Source organism: Bombina bombina, unplaced genomic scaffold, assembly GCF_027579735.1.
Source record: "Bombina bombina isolate aBomBom1 unplaced genomic scaffold, aBomBom1.pri scaffold_593, whole genome shotgun sequence".
NCBI lineage: Eukaryota > Metazoa > Chordata > Amphibia > Anura > Bombinatoridae > Bombina > Bombina bombina.
Genome location: NW_026511755.1, coordinates 71,660 through 96,092, shown reverse-complemented (window position 1 = coordinate 96,092; position 24,433 = coordinate 71,660). Strand labels below are relative to the sequence as shown.

At 38.1% G+C, this 24,433-nt stretch overlaps 1 protein-coding gene across 1 annotated transcript in view; it reads left to right on the top strand.

The window, feature by feature from the left end:
- TRMT5 (tRNA methyltransferase 5) overlaps positions 1–23,976 on the top strand; it is a 44,370-nt gene extending 20,394 nt beyond the window's left edge. Inside the window, exons 2-5 of the mRNA XM_053696703.1 lie at positions 5,515–6,152; positions 6,667–6,791; positions 11,737–12,388; positions 23,854–23,976. Coding sequence (XP_053552678.1) covers positions 5,515–6,152; positions 6,667–6,791; positions 11,737–12,388; positions 23,854–23,939 — 1,501 coding nt within the window. The 3' untranslated portion in view covers positions 23,940–23,976. The remainder of the gene's footprint in view (positions 1–5,514; positions 6,153–6,666; positions 6,792–11,736; positions 12,389–23,853) is intronic.
- The last annotated feature ends 457 nt before the right edge of the window (positions 23,977–24,433 follow it).

Here is a 24,433-nt window from a genome sequence, read left to right as displayed (position 1 = left end):
GTGCATTTCTGGCTAGAAACAGAATGCAGGGATATGATTGTGTCATACTCATATAGGTGCATTTCTGGCTAGAAACAGAATGCAGGGATATGATTGTTTGTGTTATACTCATATAGGTGCATTTCTGGCTAGAAACAGAATGCAGGGATATGATTGTTTGTGTTATACTCATATAGGTGCATTTCTGGCTAGAAACAGAATGCAGGGATATGATTGTTTGTGTTATACTCATATAGGTGCATTTCTGGCTAGAAACAGAATGCAGGGATATGTTTGTGTCATACTCATATAGGTGCATTTCTGGCTAGAAACAGAATGCAGGGATATGATTGTTTGTGTCATACTCATATAGGTGCATTTCTGGCTAGAGACAGAATGCAGGGATATGTTTGTGTCATACTCATATAGGTGCATTTCTGGCTAGAAACAGAATGCAGGGATATGATTGTTTGTGTCATACTCATATAGGTGCATTTCTGGCCAGAAACAGAATGCAGGGATATGATTGTTTGTGTCATACTCATATAGGTGCATTTCTGGCTAGAAACAGAATGCAGGGATATGATTGTTTGTGTCATACTCATATAGGTGCATTTCTGGCTAGAGACAGAATGCAGGGATATGTTTGTGTCATACTCATATAGGTGCATTTCTGGCTAGAAACAGAATGCAGGGATATGATTGTTTGTGTCATACTCATATAGGTGCATTTCTGGCTAGAAACAGAATGCAGGGATATGATTGTTTGTGTCATACTCATATAGGTGCATTTCTGGCTAGAAACAGAATGCAGGGATATGATTGTTTGTGTCATACTCATATAGGTGCATTTCTGGCTAGAAACAGAATGCAGGGATATGATTGTTTGTGTTATACTCATATAGGTGCATTTCTGGCTAGAAACAGAATGCAGGGATATGATTGTTTGTGTCATACTCATATAGGTGCATTTCTGGCTAGAAACAGAATGCAGGGATATGTTTGTGTCATACTCATATAGGTGCATTTCTGGCTAGAGACAGAATGCAGGGATATGATTGTTTGTGTCATACTCATGTAGGTGCATTTCTGGCTAGAAACAGAATGCAGGGATATGTTTGTGTCATACTCATGTAGGTGCATTTCTGGCTAGAAACAGAATGCAGGGATATGTTTGTGTTATACTCATATAGGTGCATTTCTGGCTAGAAACAGAATGCAGGGATATGTTTGTGTCATACTCATATAGGTGCATTTCTGGCTAGAAACAGAATGCAGGGATATGTTTGTGTCATACTCATATAGGTGCATTTCTGGCTAGAAACAGAATGCAGGGATATGTTTGTGTTATACTCATATAGGTGCATTTCTGGCTAGAGACAGAATGCAGGGATATGTTTGTGTCATACTCATATAGGTGCATTTCTGGCTAGAAACAGAATGCAGGGATATGATTGTTTGTGTCATACTCATATAGGTGCATTTCTGGCTAAAGACAGAATGCAGGGATATGATTGTTTGTGTCATACTCATATAGGTGCATTTCTGTCTAGAAACAGAATGCAGGGATATGATTGTTTGTGTCATACTCATATAGGTGCATTTCTGGCTAGAAACAGAATGCAGGGATATGTTTGTGTCATACTCATATAGGTGCATTTCTGGCTAGAAACAGAATGCAGGGATATGTTTGTGTCATACTCATATAGGTGCATTTCTGGCTAGAAACAGAATGCAGGGATATGTTTGTGTCATACTCATATAGGTGCATTTCTGGCTAGAAACAGAATGCAGGGATATGTTTGTGTCATACTCATATAGGTGCATTTCTGGCTAGAAACAGAATGCAGGGATATGTTTGTGTCATACTCATATAGGTGCATTTCTGGCTAGAAACAGAATGCAGGGATATGATTGTTTGTGTTATACTCATATAGGTGCATTTCTGGCTAGAGACAGAATGCAGGGATATGATTGTTTGTGTCATACTCATATAGGTGCATTTCTGGCTAGAAACAGAATGCAGGGATATGATTGTTTGTGTCATACTCATATAGGTGCATTTCTGGCTAGAAACAGAATGCAGGGATATGATTGTTTGTGTCATACTCATATAGGTGCATTTCTGGCTAGAAACAGAATGCAGGGATATGATTGTTTGTGTCATACTCATATAGGTGCATTTCTGGCTAGAAACAGAATGCAGGTATATGATTGTTTGTGTCATACTCATATAGGTGCATTTCTGGCTAGAGACAGAATGCAGGGATATGATTGTGTCATACTCATATAGGTGCATTTCTGGCTAGAAACAGAATGCAGGGATATGATTGTTTGTGTCATACTCATATAGGTGCATTTCTGGCTAGAGACAGAATGCAGGGATATGATTGTGTCATACTCATATAGGTGCATTTCTGGCTAGAAACAGAATGCAGGGATATGATTGTGTCATACTCATATAGGTGCATTTCTGGCTAGAAACAGAATGCAGGGATATGTTTGTGTCATACTCATATAGGTGCATTTCTGGCTAGAAACAGAATGCAGGGATATGATTGTTTGTGTCATACTCATATAGGTGCATTTCTGGCTAGAGACAGAATGCAGGGATATGTTTGTGTCATACTCATATAGGTGCATTTCTGGCTAGAAACAGAACGCAGGGATATGTTTGTGTCATACTCATATAGGTGCATTTCTGGCTAGAAACAGAATGCAGGGATATGATTGTTTGTGTCATACTCATATAGGTGCATTTCTGGCTAGAAACAGAATGCAGGGATATGATTGTTTGTGTCATACTCATATAGGTGCATTTCTGGCTAGAAACAGAATGCAGGGATATGATTGTTTGTGTCATACTCATATAGGTGCATTTCTGACTAGAAACAGAATGCAGGGATATGATTGTTTGTGTCATACTCATATAGGTGCATTTCTGGCCAGAAACAGAATGCAGGGATATGATTGTTTGTGTTATACTCATATAGGTGCATTTCTGGCTAGAAACAGAATGCAGGGATATGATTGTTTGTGTCATACTCATATAGGTGCATTTCTGGCTAGAAACAGAATGCAGGGATATGATTGTTTGTGTTATACTCATATAGGTGCATTTCTGGCTAGAAACAGAATGCAGGGATATGATTGTGTCATACTCATATAGGTGCATTTCTGGCCAGAAACAGAATGCAGGGATATGATTGTGTCATACTCATATAGGTGCATTTCTGGCTAGAAACAGAATGCAGGGATATGATTGTCATACTCATATAGGTGCATTTCTGGCTAGAAACAGAATGCAGGGATATGATTGTTTGTGTCATACTCATATAGGTGCATTTCTGGCTAGAAACAGAATGCAGGGATATGATTGTTTGTGTTATACTCATATAGGTGCATTTCTGGCCAGAAACAGAATGCAGGGATATGATTGTTTGTGTCATACTCATATAGGTGCATTTCTGGCTAGAAACAGAATGCAGGGATATGATTGTTTGTGTCATACTCATATAGGTGCATTTCTGGCTAGAAACAGAATGCAGGGATATGATTGTTTGTGTCATACTCATATAGGTGCATTTCTGGCTAGAAACAGAATGCAGGGATATGATTGTTTGTGTCATACTCATATAGGTGCATTTCTGGCTAGAAACAGAATGCAGGGATATGATTGTTTGTGTCATACTCATATAGGTGCATTTCTGGCTAGAAACAGAATGCAGGGATATGATTGTTTGTGTTGAAGGGAGATAAAACTACAATTTTTCCAATTTACTTCTATTATCAAATTTGTTTTGTTCCCATGATATTCTGTGTTGAAGAGATACCTAGGTAGGCATCTGGAGAACTACATGGTAGGAAATAGTGCTCTTGTAAATGGAAAACATTCTTGCAAAACTGCTGCCATATACTGCTCCAGAAATGGGCCGGCTCCTAAGCATACTTCCCTGCTTTTCTACAAAAGAAACAAAAATGTATAATAGAAGTAAATTAGAATGTTGTTAATATTTGCGGCTCTATCTGAATCCTGATAGGAACATTTTGGATTTGATATCGCTTTAAGGGCTAGATTACGATTGGCACGCCAGTAGTGGCATATTACAAACTGAAAGTAAACGCGTTCGCTCGAGCGCAATTGAATTTAAAAATGTGGCACAAAAATACATTTAAAATTACAGTTACTCATAATAATTGTCTGATAAAAATTATTTTAATTTTTTTTTTAAGAAACACTTATTCCTGTGCTAATCAGAAGAATCCATATAAGGTCAATGCAGAAGCAGCTGGTGATATGAAGTTACACACAGTTGTTTTTTTGTTTTTTATCTGTGAAAAAAAATTACATCAATCACAAAAGGGGATGATATAAATTCACTCCAGGAGCCTGCAACATGCTTCATATTACTAATATATATTTTATCACTGATATGTAGCAGAGTACAGTTTTCCTTGCATAGGAATATTACTTCACCTTTTTTGTAAATGCATTTACCCTAATTATTTTATTCCCTATCATTTGCCATTTATAATAACTTTGGCATCAGGAATATTTGTTTCTAACTGCACAAAAACAAATGTGGCAGAACTTTATCATTTTTTATAAAGTTAAATTTTATGAAAAATGTCCATTTGTTGTATTACAAATTACACTTGTTTGTAAAAATTGTTTTATGCCTCAGTCATACACCATTACTGTTAAAATAATTCTTCCATCAAGAGATTCACTTTTCTTATTTGAATTTACATATGGGTTGAAAAAGGGAAGTTGACTTCTACATATTATAGGCCATAACTGGCTTGTTTTTGCTTCATAATATAATGTATTGGGGACCCTGAACTTAAATAGCCAGGGGTTGACAAATCTGTTTAAAATTAAGGAGTCAATAAGAATTTTTAGGCGCCAGACAGTGGTATTTGTATATAGATATGTGGAGAGTAACACAAGTAGGAGCCAGGGGTTGAATTTTAGGAGCCACTGGCTCCTGGGTTAGTCGAGCCCTGCACATACATAAACTTTACTTGAATGATTTTACAGTAAAACAATGAAATATATTGTCCATTCCCAAAACAGTTTGTGGCATATCTCCATATAGAAGAATAGTACTGAGTGATGCATGTTGCAAATTGGCTGAGACTGACAGGATGCAGTGAAATTGTATACGGTTACACATTTCAGCTGATCGTTATAGACAAGGTCATTTACAGCTGGCCTTTTGTTGGCCATCACTGAGGATATTGGGGAAATTGTATACTTTTTTCAACAGACCAATGAGCCTGACACTTCTGCATCGCTCCTGAACCAACTCCTGATGATGACACCAGAACTCAACCTAGACTCAGATTCCAGGGGCTATGCAGTGAGCAACCTTATAGTCAGTAGCCTATAGCATGACCGCTTTCCATACCATCTAGTAATTGCTAGTTACTATTAGTTAAACATTTATGAATTTATGTAATAAATTGTGCTTTTATTTTTTGTTAAACTTCTTTGTATTGAATATCAGATAAATGTTATTGTTTCTTTTGCAGAATATTAGGAAGAGTGTATTTTCCTGCAAAACAAATAGTTAAAGCATTTAGAGTTCCATTTTCAAATAATAAAACCCTACAAAAACTGCATCCAGGAGTTTCCAATAAAATTACACACCATTCACTCAGGAGAAACTGCTCTTCAGCCATGACGGAAACTGTTGACGGTAAAGATGATTCAGAGCTGTACACCCCCAACCCCAAAGTGCGGGGCATGACTGTTCTAGATCGGGAGGCTTTCACTAAAACAATACAGGTTCCTGTGATGAAAGTAAAGAAAGAAATCATAAATAAACTGATGAAATCTCTTAAACACAGACTTATCCAAAGACCAAGTCTTAAAAGAGTTATAGAAGATCCAAGTGACGAAGACAACAAACTTGTTATATTGGACCCTTTTAAAGTATCCTCTGAGGAGTCGTTTGAAGAGTGTGACCATTTGATCTTTAAGCAGTTTGACATCAACCCTCATATTTCTAAGTATGATTTGCAATTGACTTACGACAATTTTAAAACGGAGGAAATCTTGCGCGCAGTTTTACCCCAAGGCCAAGACGTCACTTCTGGCTTCAGCAGAATTGGGCATATAGCTCACATGAATCTTAGGGATCACCAACTTTCATACAAGAATTTTATTGGTATGTATCATATGGGATCCAGTTTCTCAATCAACTATTGTAATATAAACCATGTTTTAATATTACACTAACCTTATCTTCAGCTTGTGTGTCTACAAGTTAACGGTACGCAATAGCCAAGATCATTGTTGTGCTCTGTATTAGATGGATATTTTCTTTTTCTTAACAGCACACAATGTGTTATTAAATATTCTTGTTTAATGCAGTATAGAATATAGTATAGTGGTTGACAAAGTTGTTTAAAATTTAGGAGCCAGAGAGTGGTATTTGTATATAGATCTATGGAGAATAACCCAAACATTTAGGAGTCAGGGGTAAAATTCTAGGAGCCAGCGGCTCTCTGACTCTTGGGTTTGTCGAGCCCTGTTATAGAATATATCGAAGACAATTTGTTCAAATTATGAGTTTTTTTCTATCACTGATGGACTATATACTGTGCAGTAGTTTGAGTGCAGATTGTGATCTTGTGATTGGTCTTTTATAATGATGTTATCAATTTTTGTTTTCATTGTAGGTCAAGTAATTTTAGACAAAAACCCAGGTATTACATCCGTTGTCAATAAAACCAACATCATTGACTCAACATACAGAAATTTCCAAATGGAAGTTTTGGCTGGCGAGGAAAACATGGTCACAAAGGTATGTAACGTTGATGAGGCTGAAAAAAGACAGAAGTCCATCGTGTTCAACCTATACTAGGGATTTATAAAGTGACAGAATTATGCTTTCCTCCCTTGCATCAATGCCTTTTTTAATACTGTACTTGCTGTATCGTATTAGCCTTAGAAGCCACTGCCCTGCATAGTGCACCCATGTTTAGCTTGTTATCTATTACTACTCCCAAATCCCTTTCCTCCTCTGTTTTACTAAGTCTAGTCCTATTTAATAGACTGTCTACTTATTTTAACTTCCAAAATGTAGAACCTTGCATTTTCCAGTATTAAATCTCATTTTCCATTTACTTGCCCATTCTTCTAATTTTTGTAGATCCCCTTGTAAAGCAGTTTCATCCTGCAATGAGCTGTTGCTATTTAATCCTCCAAGTCATTAATAAAAATATTAAAAAGAACAGGGCCCAGTACTGATCCCTGGGGGACTCCACTGATTACCTTTGTCCAATATGAGTATGATCCATTTACTACTACTCGTTGCTCCCTGTCTTTTATCCAGTTATTTATCCATGAGCTAACATTTTCAGCTATTCCCAGTCCCTTAAGTATGTACATTAATCTCTCATGTGGCACTGTATCAAACGCCTTTGACATGATCTATGTCTCATAAAACCATACATGTTTTTTTTTTTAAATCTTTGTACAGGTGGCCCTCGTTTTACAACGGTTCAATTTACACCGTTTCAGAATAACAACCTTTTTTTCCAGTCATGTGACTGCTATTGAAAAGCATTGAGAAGCAGTGCATTTATTAAAATAGCCAGTAGGTGGAGCTGTCCACTTGTGTTGCAACAAAGCCAAGCAAGCTGAAATTAATCAGTTTAACCAGACCTGCGCTATCGAGCAGATTTCAAAGGAACAAGATCTTCCTGTCTATAAATCAGTCCAGATTGGAATGCATAGAAAGAACTGTTTGCAGAAAAATGCAAGTGAAGTCTGTGTTGTGTGATTATTGTATTAGGTTTATAATACTGTTTAGCAAATGTTTTTGTTCATTTAACTTAGTTTAATTATATATTCTGTGTTGTGTGACTATTTTATTAGGTGTATAATGCTGTTTAGCATTTAAAGTCTTCATTTCAAAGCTTTAAAAATAATATATTAGGTGTTACTTATGATAATTTTGAGAGGGGCCTGGAACCTATCTCCCTCACTTCCCATTGACTTACATTATAAAATGGGTTTCAATTTACAACGGTCTCGATTTACAACCATTCCTTCTGGAACCTAACCCCGGCGTAAACTGAGGGCTACCTGTATTGCTTTTTCTTACTTTTTTTACATTTGTCATTTACATGTAAGTAGCTCTTTCTCTCAAGTTGCTAAGATGGGAAATTTCAATAAAACAAACAAACATAATTTTTAAACTGCAGTGTTAGATGGAAAAAAGAAAACCTAATTTATCCTTTTAATAGGGAGGAATGCAGATTAAATATCTTTTTCCAGCTGATCTGCAGTGTTTCAAATAATGACATTCCTAAGGTTTGCAGACCCTTTACTACGACAATAGATGTTTAATTTTATTGAAATATAAGATCCAAGTTGATTAGATGATGATTTCCAATTGCTGTATATTAGGGCTGTGCGATTAATCCCGGCTAAAGTACAGATTATAGTGAGGGGACTGTTAGAGTTTAATGTATCATTGTAAGCCATGGGTTAATGGGCCCCAGGTAGAGGGTAATACGCCGGTATTTGGAGCCTATAACGATGCAATGCGAGGCCCGTCAGTATTTTCTAGCCAGAGGGGTATAACAGAATAAATTCTGACTGCTTATTTCTTTTGCAAACCGATGCCGCATTTTGTTAGAGGAAGGTATCCGTCTAAATGGTGACACTTTTCAGGTTGCGGACAATAGAGGGTTAATGGTAAGGGGGATGTCCTTTCTTCCCCTCCCAACAAGTCTGCTGAAAAAGGCGCCATAACCTCTAAAACACGTAGGAGTAATTCTAGATAGCATGTCCCTGACTTACTGGGAAACAAGTGTGTCGGCATCATGTAGCGCAAAGTTTTATGTATAACAGACAAATGCGCTATCCCCATAGAGAACAAAGGCACGTGAAAAAAAATAACATTTCTTGTGCACGTGGTTGTCGTATTAGCTGTCATAGCCTATAACTTGGTTTAAATGGGGACAGGGATGCTGTGATTCAGGGGGCTGTGTTTTCTGCCACAGTTAACTTGCTAGTTTTTCTCCTTGACACACTGAAGTTATTTACTAATGAGCTTCACTCTTCCATAGTCTGTATCTTTATAATAAAGTGCTCTCTTCAGCTAAATCATGTTTCATCCTTAAATTGTAGCATCCTATAATAAACGGTATTGCTAAAAATAGAACCAAGAGATTGCAGAAACTGCAGCTTATACAATATTACTGCCCACAAACTGTTTTATGTCTTCCCTTGCTTAAGCCCTCACTAACGAGTATTGTAAATCGTACGGTATTAGATCGTGATGCTGTGTCCGACTGAATTTTGTGCATTTCACTTCTTTTTTTTCTTCCATAACACAGAGAGATTTTAAATAACTTTCTAATTTACTGCTATTATCACATTTTCTTTGTTCTTTTGTTAAAAAGCATGGACGTAAGCTTAGGAGCCGGCACATTTCTGGAGCACTATATGGCAGCAGTTTTGCAATAATGTTACCCATTTGCAAGAGCACTATTTGGCAGCACTATTTCCTGTCATATAGTGCTCCGGATGCTACCTAGGTATCTCTTCAACACAGAATACCATGGGAATGAAGCAAATTTGATAATAGTAAATTGGAAACTTTTTTTTAAATGGTTCTGTCTGAATCACAAAATAATTTTGGGGGGTTTCATATCCCTTTAAATATATCAGGGGTTCCTAAAATGAAAGGCTATGCAGGTTCTTTAACTTTAAGATTAGCGATATACAAGGGATGCCAACCAAGATATGATCTACTTTTGGTTCATTTGTTTTCTTCTGCTCTTCCAATGACGAAGAGGAGCTTCAAGATCAGCTTTTTTTTAATTGATCACAATATGTAGCTTATGTAGCTGGGCCACACGTGAAATGCAGGGAGGACATGGACGGACTGCTTTCTTAAAGGCCCTTCCAATGATTTTTCTGGTTGAAAATGCATTTTTTATTGAGAAATGTTTCACAGTTATTTTAAAAAAAATGTGTTTCAAATCGCAATCTCGATATTCCCCCCCCCACCCCAATCGCCCAGCCCTACAAGCGCATATTTACTTATTTCCTGTTCTTACCTAATACCCTGTGACTTTACCATATATGTCATGGACATGGTTTTTTTGGGATATTTTCAAAGGGAAATTAAAAGGCTCTTGCTTTTTCCCCTAGAAAGGCCATCAGCAAATTCTGTAACCTACAAATGCGGCATATTAATTTGATGATTTAGGCAATGTGATCATTTTTTGGGGGGGAAATTCTTAATGCCCCTTTTAAAACCAGGAGCAACCAAAGTGAGATTCTAACAGCTGTGTATCAGCTGACACTCTCTATAATGAATTAAAGGGGCACTCAAGTCAAAATAAACGTTTATGATTCAGATAGAACAGCAGTTTTAAAACGCTTTCCAATTCTACTGCATTGAGTGGTGCTTTGATGAAAAAGACAGCCTGGAGTGTGCTAGCCCAGCCTCTGCGCTCAGTGTAAGTTTAAACTTAAGTTTTGCAAAAAAAATAAACATTCTGGAGAGAAGTCAAATTCAAAATGCATAGTACATTTAATAATATTAAAATTTGACTAGGATCATTTTTGCAATCTGATTTTATTTGTAAAATGCTTCTCAGAAACATTCATCCACATTTTATGGTTCTTTTGCTTGTGTTCCCTTTAGCATACGCAGGTATGCTGTGGGCATCCGTACGCTATAAGTTCAGCTACAGTGCTGCCTGTTGTTAAATGACTGAAGAACGCTCCAGCGTGATAGCGTATTTATTTAACTCATAAGATCTGCTTATTCAAAACCCCGACCATCATTATTTCATAATTTATTTTGTGAGGTAAAGGGATATTAAAGGGACAGTCTAGTCAAAATTAAAGTTTCATGATTCAGATAGGGCATGTAATGTTAAACTTTCCAATTTATTTTTATCGTTAAATTTGCTTTGTTCTTTTTGTATTCTTTGTTGAAAGCTAAACCTAGATAGGCTCATTTGCTAATTTCTAAGCCCTTGAAGGCTGCCTCTTATCTCAGTGCATTTTGAAAGTTTTTTGCAGCTAGACAGCGCTAGTTCATGTGTGCCATACATATAATATTGTGTTCACTCCTGTGGAGTTATTAATGAGTCAGCACTGATTGGCTACAATGAAAGTCTGTCAAAAGAACTGAAATAAGGGGGCAGTTTGCAGAGGCTTAGGTACAAGGCAATAACATAGGTAAAAAGTGTATTAATATAACAGTGTTGATTATGCACAACTGAGGAATTGGTAATAAAGGGATTATCTATAGGTTTAAACAATAAAAACTCTAGAGTAGACTGTCCCTTTAAACAAACACTGGAATATCTATAAAATATATATATTTCTTGTCCATGCTAGCTATAATTTTACTATGAAACCTGTTTTTTCCCCAAAGCCTCCAGAAATTGAGTGAATCCTGCAGACTTTTTATCTTTGACATTGAAACATGCTGCACAGTGATTGCTTGATCAGTGCATGAGCTCCTTTATATCCTTTTAAATGGCCACAGCAAAGGAGATTAGATAAACAATCTGAAGAGGTGTGTCCCTGAAGTGTGAAACAATTAAGATTTTGGTAACAAAATAACAAATGATTTATAAGCATTTAGATTCCATGTCATTTCACAGTCAGCATGACGCTTGTTCCAGAGGTTATAAGTTAGTGTATATATTAATATGGCTTTTACACGTTTGTTTTTTTACTGCTATATTTCTTTTCTATCTCCTCATTTTTAGGTAAAAGAAAACTACTCTATTTATGAATTTGATTTTTCGAAAGTCTACTGGAATTCTCGCCTTGGTACAGAGCATGACCGTATCGTCGGTCTATTAAAGGCAGGAGATATTCTTTTTGATGTGTTTGCTGGTGTGGGACCTTTCACCATTCCTGCAGCTAGAAAACATTGTATGGTCTATGCCAATGATTTAAACCCGGAATCCTATAAATGGCTGGTACATAACTGTAAGCTGAATAAGGTAGATAACAAAGTGAAGACATTTAACGTGGATGGAAGAGATTTTATCAAGACCACAATAAAGCAAGAGCTTCCCAACTGCATGCGGTTATTAACAAAAGAAGGGAAGAACAAGATCCATATTGTTATGAATCTGCCGGCGATGGCGGTTGAGTTTCTTAACGAATTTACGCAGCTTCTTGGAGATGAGGATTTAACGAATGTGGTGCTGCCAACCGTGCACTGCTACAGCTTCTCCAAGCATGATGACCCTGAGAAAGACGTTAAGGAGAGGACAGAAACCTTTTTAGGGACAGAGTTAGACCGTTGCTCTATTCACCTTGTGAGGAACGTTGCACCAAACAAGGAGATGCTGTGCATAAGTTTTGAGGTCCCTGTTCCGGTGCTGTTTGGAAACCAGTCGCAACCGGTTGGTATGTATCACAAAAACCTTCATAAAAGAAATAAAATAAAAACTGTCACATGAATTTATATGATGATAATACAGCAATATACAGTAATGAAGTGCTGAGGTAGCAATAGATGCTTAAAGGACAGGAAATTCAAAATTAAACATTTAGGATTCAGACAGAACATACAATTTTAACCCCTTCCCGCCGTTAGGACAGCATGGAACGTCCTAGCCATTTGGCTGTCACGAAGCTGTAGCTCGCACAATGGAATCGCGGGCTGGAGGGCGTGCCTAGCGTTATAGTCGCTGCTCCCCCCCCAACCCGATTCTATCATTGAAATCATGCGATTACATGAATGATCATGTGATTTTTTTTTTTTTTTACTTATTTGTTTACATCGTAACTTCCGTCAGGAAGGGGTTAAAAAACTTTCATTATTATCATCATTCTTGTCATAATTTATTTGTATATATTCCATATTTTACTTCTATTATCTCTTTTGCTTCATTCTCTTGATATCCTTTTGTTGAATCGCATAACTAGGTAGGAGCAGCAATGCACTACTGGGAGCTAGCTGCTGATTGGTGGCTACACACATAAACCTTCTGTTGTTGGCTCACCTGATGTGCTCAGCTAGCTCCCAGTAGTACTGCTTCTTCAAAAAAGCATATCAAGAGAGTGAAGCACGTGATAATAGTTGTTTAAAATCGTATGCTTTAGGCTACCTTAAAGGGACAGGAAACCACAAAATGTTACTCCTATTATCAATTCATTGTTCTCTTAGTATCTTTATTTGAAAAGCAGGAATGAAAGCTTTGGAGCCAGCCCATTTTAGGTTCAGCACCTGAGTTGCGCTTGCTGATTGGATGGCTAAATGTAGCCACCAACCAGCAAACGCTATCCAGGGTGCTGAACCAAAAATGGGCCTGCTCCAAAGCTTTCATTCCTGCTTTTTCAAATAAAGATACCAAGAGAACAAAGAAAAATTGATAATAGGAGTAAATTAGAAAGTTGCCTAAAATTGCTGCTCTATCTGAATCATAAAATAAAAAATTGGGTTTAGTGTCCCTTTAATGCAAATGTGAAAGGATTGCATTTCATTATATTTATTGATAATAACCTTTTAAAAGTTATACTTTAAATGATTCTGTTTATATTACCTGCATAACAATGATTTAGTTTGTGTGTAAACTTACTTTGTTTTATCTTTCAACTAAGTGTATCATACTAGACTGGCTGGCTGTGTCAAGTCTTATTAAACACCATAATGTCGTTAAAGGGACAGAAATGATAATATAATATGTTTAATTACGTTTAGTAAAACATCTTTTATTGTTTACTTTGCCCTCCGTTTTATGTCATTTTATATGAATGTGCAGACTTCAGATTTCTCAATCCTAGCCCTACCTGCTACGTGTACCTTGTTAGCCTCATTAGAGGTTATCAGATAGCAAACTGTAAAACAATGTTGATTTTACAAAATGACTGTGGCTAGCCTTGTCTGCTCCAGTAACAAGCCCAGGTTAGGTCCTTTAAATAAGTTGGGGTTTGGCTATTGAAAAACAGTTGCAGCAGACAAGGTGTTGCTTTGTTTTGAAAATCTTAACATGTGTTATTCTATAGCAAGACAAGATATATTTTGTTACAAGGTTTTTTGTAGACATGTGTATTTGACAGTTTTATTCACTGCTGAATGTTGAAGAAGGTGACCGTTTGTGACATTTGGCTCTTTTTTTGGAGCCGGATTCTTTTTGTAACTGTGCAACACACTAAGATTTAGATTTGCACAGATCCTACTAGAGCTGCAACAACTAATCGTTATAATTGATTATGAAAACATAATTTATGTAAGAACTTACCTGATAAATTCATTTCTTTCATATTAGCAAGAGTCCATGAGCTAGTGACGTATGGGATATACATTCCTACCAGGAGGGGCAAAGTTTCCCAAACCTCAAAATGCCTATAAATACACCCCTCACCACACCCACAATTCAGTTTAACGAATAGCCAAGAAGTGGGGTGATAAGAAAGGAGCGAAAGCATCAAAATAAGGAATTGGAATAATTGTGCTTTATACAAAAAAATCATAACCACCACAAAAAAAGGGTGGGCCTCATGGACTCTTGCTAATATGAAAGAAATGAATTTATCAGGTAAGTTCTTACATAAATTATGTTTTCTTTCATGTAATTAGCAAGAGTCCATGAGCTAGTGACGTATGGGATAATGAATACCCAAGATGTGGAACTTCCACGCAAGAGTCACTAGAGAGGGAGGGATAAAATAAAGACAGCCAATTCCGCTGAAAAATAATAATAATCCACAACCCAAAACAAAAGTTTTTAATCTCAAAATAATGAAATTATAAGCAGAAGAATCAAACTGAAACAGCTGCCTGAAATACTTTTCTACCAAAAACTGCTTCAGAAGAAGAAAACACATCAAAATGGTAGAATTTAGTAAAAGTATGCAAAGAAGACCAAGTTGCTGCTTTGCAAATCTGATCAACAGAAGCTTCATTCCTATATGCCCAGGAAGTAGAAACTGACCTAGTAGAATGAGCCGTAATTCTTTGAGGCGGGGATTTACCCAACTGTACATAAGCATGATGAATCAAAGACCTTAACCAAGATGCCAAAGAAATGGCGGAGGCCTTCTGACCTTTTCTGGACCCAGAAAAGATAACAAATAGACTAGAAGTCTTTCTAAAATCTTTAGTAGCTTCAACATAATATTTCAAAGCTCTTACTACATCCAAAGAATGTAAAGATCTCTCCTTTGAATTCTTAGGATTAGGACATAATGAAGGAACAACAATCTCTCTACTAATGTTGTTAGAATTCACAACCTTAGGTAAAAATTTAAATGAAGTCCGCAACACTGCCTTATCCTGATGAAAAATCAGAAAAGGAGATTCACAAGAAAGAGCAGATAATGCAGAAACTCTTCTAGCAGAAGAGATGGCCAAAAGGAACAGAACTTTCCAAAAAAGTAATTTAATGTCCAGAGAATGCATAGGTTCAAACGGAGGGGCTTGTAAAGCCCTCAGAACCAAATTAAGACTCCAAGGAGGAGAAATTGACTTAATGACAGGTTTGATACGAACCAAAGCCTGTACAAAACAATGAATATCAGGAAGAATAGCAATCTTTCTGTGAAAAAGAACAGAAAGAGCAGAGATTTGTCCTTTAAAGGAACTTGCAGACAAACCTTTATCCAAACCATCCTGAAGAAACTGTAAAATTCTAGGAATTCTGAACGAATGCCAGGAGAATTTATGAGAAGAACACCAAGAAATGTAAGTCTTCCAGACTCGATAATAAATCTTCCTAGACACAGATTTACGAGCCTGTAACATAGTATTAATTACTGAGTCAGAGAAACCTCTATGACTAAGAATCAAGCGTTCAATTTCCATACCTTCAAATTTAATGATTTGAGATCCTGATTGGAAAAAAGGGCCTTGAGATAGAAGGTCTGGTCTTAACGGAAGAGTCCAAGGTTGGCAACTGGCCATCCAAATGAGATCCGCATACCAAAACCTGTGAGGCCATGCTGGAGCCACCAGCAGCACAAACGAACGTTCCATTAGAATTTTGGAAATCACTTTTGGAAGAAGAACTAGAGGCGGAAAGATATAGGCAGGATGATAATTCCAAGGAAGCGACAACGCGTCCACTGCCTCCGCCTGAGGGTCCCTGGATCTGGACAGATACCTGGGAAGTCTCTTGTTTAGATGAGAGGCCATCAGATCTATTTCTGGAAGACCCCAGATTTGAACAATCTGAAGAAATACCTCTGGGTGAAGGGACCATTCGCCCGGATGTAACGTCTGGCGACTGAGATAATCCGCTTCCCAATTGTCTACACCTGGGATGTGAACCGCAGAAATTAGACAGGAGCTGGATTCCGCCCATACAAGTATCCGAGATACTTCTTTCATAGCCTGAGGACTGTGAGTCCCCCCTTGATGATTGACATATGCCACGGTTGTGACATTGTCTGTCTGAAAGCAAATAAACGATTCTCTCTTCAGAAGAGGCCAGGACTGAAGAGCTCTGAAAATCACACAGAGTTCCAATATGTTGATTGGTAATCTCGCCTCCTGAGATTCCCAAACCCCCTGCGCTGTCAGAGATCCCCATACAGCTCCCCAACCTGACAGACTCGCATCTGTTGAGATCACAGTCCAGGTTGGGCGAACAAAGGAAGCCCCTTGAACTAAACGATGGTGATCTATCCACCACGTCAGAGAGTGTCGTACATTTGGATTTAAGGATATTAATTGTGATATCTTTGTATAATCCCTGCACCATTGGTTCAGCATACAAAGCTGAAGAGGTCGCATGTGAAAACGAGCAAAGGGGATCACGTCCGATGCAGCAGTCATGAGACCTAGAATTTCCATGCACAAAGCTACCGAAGGGAATGATAGAGACTGAAGGTTTCGACAGGCTGAAACCAATTTCAGACGTCTCTTTCTGTTAGAGACAAGGTCATGGACACTGAATCTATTTGAAAACCCAAAAAGGTTACCTTTGTCTGAGGAATCAACAAACTCTTTGGTAAATTGATCCTCCAACCATGTTTTTGAAGAAACAACACAAGTTGATTCGTGTGAGATTCTGCAGAATGTAAAGACTGAGCAAGTAACAAGATATCGTCCAAATAAGGAAATACCGCAATACCCTGTTCTCTGATTACAGAGAGAAGGGCACCGAGAACCTTTGAAAAGATCCTTGGAGCTGTTGCTAGGCCAAACGGAAGGGCCACAAACTGGTAATGCTTGTCTAGAAAAGAGAATCTCAGAAACTGAAAGTGATCTGGATGAATCGGAATATGAAGATATGCATCCTGTAAATCTATTGTGGACATATAATGCCCTTGCTGAACAAAAGGCAGAATAGTCCTTATAGTTACCATTTTGAATGTTGGTATCCTTACATAACGATTCAATATCTTTAGATCCAGAACTGGTCTGAAGGAATTCTCCTTCTTTGGTACAATGAATAGATTTGAGTAAAACCCCAGACCCTGTTCCAGAACTGGAACAGGCACAATTACCCCGGCCAACTCTAGATCTGAAACACATTTCAGAAATGCCTGAGCTTTCACTGGGTTTATTGGAATGCGAGAGAGAAAAAATCTCTTTGCAGGTGGCCTTACCTTGAAACCTATTCTGTACCCTTGAGAAACAATGTTCTGAATCCAAAGACTGTGAATCGAAATGATCCAAATGTCTTTGAAAAATCGTAACCTGCCCCCTACCAGCTGAGCTGGAATGAGGGCCGCACCTTCATGTGGACTTGGGAGCTGGTTTTGACTTTCTAAAAGGCTTGGTTTTATTCCAGATTGGAGAAGGTTTCCAGACAGAAATCGTTCCTTTAGGGGAAGGATCAGGCTTCTGTTCCTTATTCTGACGAAAGGAACGAGAACGATTAGCAGCCCTGTATTTACCTTTAGATTTTTTGTCCTGAGGCAAAAATGTTCCTTTCCCCAAAGTACCAGTTGAAATAATAGAATCCAACTGGGAACCAAATAATGTATTACCTTGGAAAGAAAGTGCAAGCAAAGTTGATTTAGAAGACATATCTGCATTCCAAGTTTTAAGCCATAAAGCTCTTCTAGCTAAAATAGCTAAAGACATATACCTGACATCAACTCTAATGATATCAAAGATGGCATCACAAATAAAGTTATTAGCATGTTGAAGAAGTTTAACAATGCTATGAGTATTATGGTCTGATACTTGTTGTACTAAAGCCTCCAACCAAAAAGTGGAAGCGGCAGCAACATCAGCCAAAGAAATAGCAGGCCTAAGAAGATTACCTGAACATAAATAAGCTTTCCTCAGAAAGGATTCAATCTTCCTATCTAAAGGATCCTTAAAGGAAGTACTATCTGCCGTAGGAATAGTATTACGTTTAGCAAGAGTAGAGATAGCCCCATCAACTTTAGGGATTTTGTCCCAAAACTCTAATCTATCAGATGGCACAGGATACAATTTCTTAAACCTTTGAGAAGGAGTAAATGAAGTACCCATATTATTCCATTCCCTATAAATTACTTCAGAAATAGCATCAGGGACAGGAAAAACTTCTGGAATAACCATAGGAGGTTTAAAAACCGAATTTAAACGCTTAGTAGATTTAGTATCAAGAGGACTAGAATCCTCCATTTCTAAAGCGATTTAAAACTTCTTTAAGTAAAGAGCGAATAAATTCCATCTTAAATAAATATGAAGATTTATCAGTGTCAATATCTGAGACAGAATCCTCTGAACCAGAAAAATCCTCATCAGAAACAGACAAATCAGAATTATGACGGTCATTTAAAATTTCATCTGAAAAATGAGAAGTTTTAAAAGACCTTTTACGTTTATTGGAAGGAGGAATAACAGACATAGCCTTCCTAATAGATTTAGAAACAAATTCTCTTATATTAACCGGAACATCCTGAGTATTAGATGTTGAGGGAACAGCAACAGGTAATGGTATATTACTAATGGAAATACTATCTGCATTAGCAAGTTTATCATGACATTCATCACAAACTACAGCCGGAGGAACAGTTACCAAAAGTTTACAACAAATACACTTAACTTTGGTAGAACCAGCATCAGGCAGCATCTTTCCAGAAGTAGATTCTGATCCAGGGTCAACCTGAGACATCTTGCAATATGTAATAGAAAAAACAACATATAAAGCAAAATTATCAAATTCCTTAAATGACAGTTTCAGGAATGGGAAAGAATGCCAATGAACAAGCCTCTAGCAACCAGAAGCAATGAAAAATGAAACTGAAATAATGTGAAAAAAAGGTGGAGACAAAAATGACGCCCACATTTTTTAGCGCCAAAAAAAGACGCCCACATTATTGGCGCCTAAAAATTTTTGCCGCCAAGAATGACGCCACATCCGGAACGCCGACATTTTTGGCGCAAAACGTCAAAAAAATGACATAATCACGAACAACTTCCGGCGTCAAGAATGACGCCGGAAATGACAAACAGAATTTTTTGCGCCAAAAAAATCTGCGCCAAGAATGACGCAATAAATTGAAGCATTTTCAGCCCCCGCGAGCCTAACAGCCCACAGGGAAAAAAGTCAATTTGAAAACAATTTTTTAAGGTAAGAAAAATATTGAATATTCATATGCATTAACCCAAATAATGAAACTGACTGTCTGAAATAAGGAATATTGATCATCCTGAATCAAGGCAAATATAAGTTTAACCCCTTAACGACTGAGGACGTGCAGGGTACGTCCTCAGAAAAAAGGCAGTTAATGCCTGAGAACGTACCCTGCACGTCCTCAGTGTGGAAAGCAGCTGGAAGCGATCCTGCTCGCTTCCAGCTGCTTTCCGGTTATTGCAGTGATGCCTCGATATGGAGGCATCCTGCAATAACCTTTGTAAGCCATCCGGTGCAGAGAGAGCCACTCTGTGGCCCTCTCTGCACCGGAGATCGGTGGCTTACTGCGTTGGTGGGTGGGAGCCGGACCGGGAGGCGGGTGGCGGCCATCGATGGCCCTGGTTATGTGAATGGGGGGCGGGATCGTGGGCGGGGGTGGCTGGGGGCGCGCACGGGCGCGCGCGCGTGCACGGGAGGGTGGGGGCGGGCGCGTGCACGGGGAGGGAGCGGGTGGGAACCGCTACACTACAGAAACTTTTGAAAATTAAAAATGCTGAAAGTAAAAAAAAACCCAAAAAACAAACGATCAGCAAGGTGGTGGGGGTTTGTCTGTGTGGGGGTGGGGGAAGCTACACTACAGAAAAGAAAAACAAAACAAAAAAAGCACTTTTTATTGCACTTTTTATTGCAAACTGGGTACTGGCAGACAGCTGCCAGTACCCAAGATGGCCCCCAATAAGGCAGAGGGGAGGGTTAGAGAGCGGTTTTGGGGGGGATCAGGGAGGTTGGGGGCTAAGGGGGGGATCCTACACAGTAGCATATGTACATATGCTAAAAAATTTTTTTTATTTTTTTTTAAAACCCCTTTTATTTTAGTACTGGCAGACTTTCTGCCAGTACTTAAGATGGCGGGGACAATTGTGGGGGAGGGAAGGGAGCTGTTTGGGAGAGATCAGGGGGTGGGATGTGTCAGATGGGAGGCTGATCTCTACACTAAAGCTAAAATTAACCCTGCAAGCTCCCTACAAACTCCCTAATTAACCCCTTCACTGCTAGCCATAATACATGTGTGAGGCGCAGCAAGATTTAGCGGCCTTCTAATTACCAGAAAGCAACGCCAAAGTCATATATGTCTGCTATTTCTGAACAAAGGGGATCCCAGACAAGCATTTACAACCATTTGTGCCATAATTGCACAAGCTGTTTGTAAATGATTTCAGTGAGAAACCTAAAATTGTGAAAAATTTTAAGTTTTTTTTAATTTGATCGCATTTGGCGGTGAAATGGTGGCATGAAATATACCAAAATGTGCCTAGATCAATACTTGGGGTTGTCTACTACACTACACTAAAGCTAAAATTAACCCTACAAGCTCCCTAAAAGCTCCCTAATTAACCCCTTAACTGCTGGGCATAAAACACGTGTGGTGCGCAGTGGCATTTAGCGGCCTTCTAATTACCAAAAAGCAACGCCAAAGCCATATATGTCTGCTATTTCTGAACAAAGGGGATGCCAGAGAAGAATTTACAACCATTTATGCCATAATTGCACAAGTTGTTTGTAAATAATTTCAGTGAGAAACCGAAAGTTTGTGAAAAAATTTGTGAAAAAGTGAACGATTTTTTGGATTTGATCGCATTTGGCGGTGAAATGGTGGTATGAAATATACCAAAATGGGCCTAGATCAATACTTTGGGATGTCTACTAAAAAAAAATACATACATGTCAAGGGATATTCAGGGATTCCTGAAAGATATCAGTGTTCTAATGTAACTAGCGCTAATTTTGGAAAAAAATGGTTTGGAAATAGCAAAGTGCTACTTGTATTTATGGCCCTATAACTTGCAAAAAAAGCAAAGAACATGTAAACATTGGGTATTTCTGAACTCAGGACAAAATTTAGAAACTATTTAGCATGGGTGTTTTTTGGTGGTTGTAGATGTGTAACAGATTTTGGGGGTCAAAGTTAGAAAAAGTGTGTTTTTTTTTCCATTTTTCCTCATATTTTATCATTTTTTTTATAGTAAATTATAAGATATGATGAAAATAATGGTATCTTTAGAAAGTCCATTTAATGGCGAGAAAAACGGTATATAATATGTGTGGGTACAGTAAATGAGTAAGAAGAAAATTACAGCTAAACACAAACACTGCAAAAATGTAAAAATAGCCTTGGTCCCAAACGGACAGAAAATGGAAAAGTGCTGTGGTCATTAAGGGGTTAAAGACATATATTTAGAACTTTACATATAAAGTGCCCAACCATAGCTTAGAGCAGTGCTTTCCAAACTGTGTGTCGGGACACACTAGTGTGTCGGCAGCAGTGTGTAGGTGTGTCCCTGCTTCAGCATAAATTTTTTTTAATTTAATTTTTGAAATTTTTTTTGGGGGTTTCTGACTTTCTGCCTGCCTGCTACGCATATCACATGGTTGACACGTGATTGATACCTAGGGGGTCACAGATCATCTTAACCTATTGGCACAGCTCAGTGAGATCTGAAACTATTCCAATTGGCGGCACATTGGCTCCTGACTGCACGTGTAGTCTCCTTAATTGGCTCGTGACTGCATGTATAGTCAGTGAGTGGGACGGCAGTGTGTTTACAGCAATGGCAGTAGTCAATCGGACTCACCGAGCTCTGAGGGCGGCAGCTTAAACGCTGAGCTGAAGTCAGAAGTCAGTCTGGGGTTTTTTGCAGCTAACTCCCAGTAGTGCATTGCTGCTCCTGCTCTTGATATATGGATAGGAAGTGGAAGCTTAAAAATGCTTGATGATAAAATGCGAGTGTCTTTATCTAATATTCCACCAAATATTCAGAAATTGTGTTCATCCCATCAACCTCATACATCCCATTAAAATAGTAAGTAGTTATTGGTGTAGTTATTATAAACTTTTTTTTTAATTCTTGCACATACATACTGTTACTTGTAAATACATTTAGTTATTATTTAATTTATGTTTGTGTCCGTATCTCTTAAAACAAGTTAGTTTAACCTCCTTTTTGCTAGTACAACTGATTTACTGTGTCACGAAATGATGTAGGTCTAAAAAGTGTGTCACCAAGATGAAAAGTTTGGAAAGCTCTGGCTTAGAGTGTCACAAAAAAATAAGACTTACTTACCCCAGGACCCTCATCTACATATAGTAGATAGCCAAACCAGTACTGAAACGAGAATCAGTAGAGGTCATGGTATATAAGAGTATATCATCGATCTGAAAAGGGAGGTAAGAGATGAATCTCTACGACCGATAACAGAGAACCTATGAAATAGATCCCGTAGAAGGAGACCATTGAATTCAAATAGGCAATACTCTCTTCACATCCCTCTGACATTCACTGCACTCTGAGAGGAAAACCGGGCTCCAGCCTGCTGTGAAGCGCACATCAACGAAGAATCTAGCACAAACTTACTCACCACCTCCACGGGAGGCAAAGTTTGTAAAACTGAATTGTGGGTGTGGTGAGGGGTGTATTTATAGGCATTTTGAGGTTTGGGAAACTTTGCCCCTCCTGGTAGGAATGTATATCCCATACGTCACTAGCTCATGGACTCTTGCTAATTACATGAAAGAAAATAGTTGTCAACAAATCTCATAATCAATTAGTTGGTCTGTACATGACACCAGCTGCTTCACTCCAATAAGATCCTGCACATGGTGTTGTGTGTTATGGTTATGCACTTAGCCTGAAGGACATCTACAGACGCATACTTTTCACTTCTTCAGGACAGTATAAGTTAACTACTCCTGGCTTATGTGCAACCCAGCAATAATTGGAGTCATCATTTGGATTGTTTACATTACTTTGTTGAGAGGCCCCTTGCCAAGGTGGAATACACTGCATTGGTGGAGCTTACAAAGATAAATATCCCACTTTGGTGAAATTGGCAAAACCCTAATTCTGCATCTCAGGCACCTCAACACCACCTGAGCGCCTCTTCTCTGCTGCAGACAAATAGCTGCAAAAAGAGAGCCAGCCTCAGCCAGGAGCATGTGGTCACGTCTCACATTAGTCATGTGATGCAGATCCCTACTAGCGAGGGTCACGTCTCACATTAGTCATGTGATGCAGATCCCTACTAGCGAGGGTCACGTCTCACATTAGTCATGTGATGCAGATCCTACTAGCGAGGGTCACGTCTCACATTAGTCATGTGATGCAGATCCCTACTAGCGAGGGTCACGTCTCACATTAGTCATGTGATGCAGATCCTACTAGCGAGGGTCACTAAACCTTACAGCAGAACAAGTTCATGGATTTTAACTTATGGTCAGTGTTGTAAATCTGAACTTACTGTTTTATTGTGAGAGTTTTGTTCATTGATCTTCTTCCTATTCTGTTGTTTTAGATGAACCAGCTTCGAAACGGATTCGAACAGATAATGATGCACACAATGAACACCCACAATCTGAAGATTCATTCCAGAAAATATGATATATAAATATTTTTTTAATAAAGATTCCTAATGGAATTCATTTGCTTCTTTAATATATTTGGAAATCACACACACACAAAAATATGAAACTAGCTGATACTACAGTTTATCAATATGGTTATCTATTTCAGAGCTACCTGGTGCAACTTAACATTTCATATATATATATTTAGGGTGTAAAAAAAAGTGATTGTATTAACATTGTAATTCTAAAAGGGAATAGGAAATAGGCTGCTATAAATAAATTAAACTGTATATACCAAAATGTACACAATGTGGAATAAATACACTTGCTATTTTTTTTTTTACTTAGCGGTGTGTAATTGTATATTCCTCAAATACATTTAAAATTAATTGTAGCATATTTAATATACAAAAGCAATTCTTTTTATGTATAATTGGTTACTTCATGGTATTCGGAGTTAGGTAGTCATTTCCCAGCACTCTTTGGGACTGTGCTCTCTCGTGTCTCTGGAAACAACTAGACATGAAA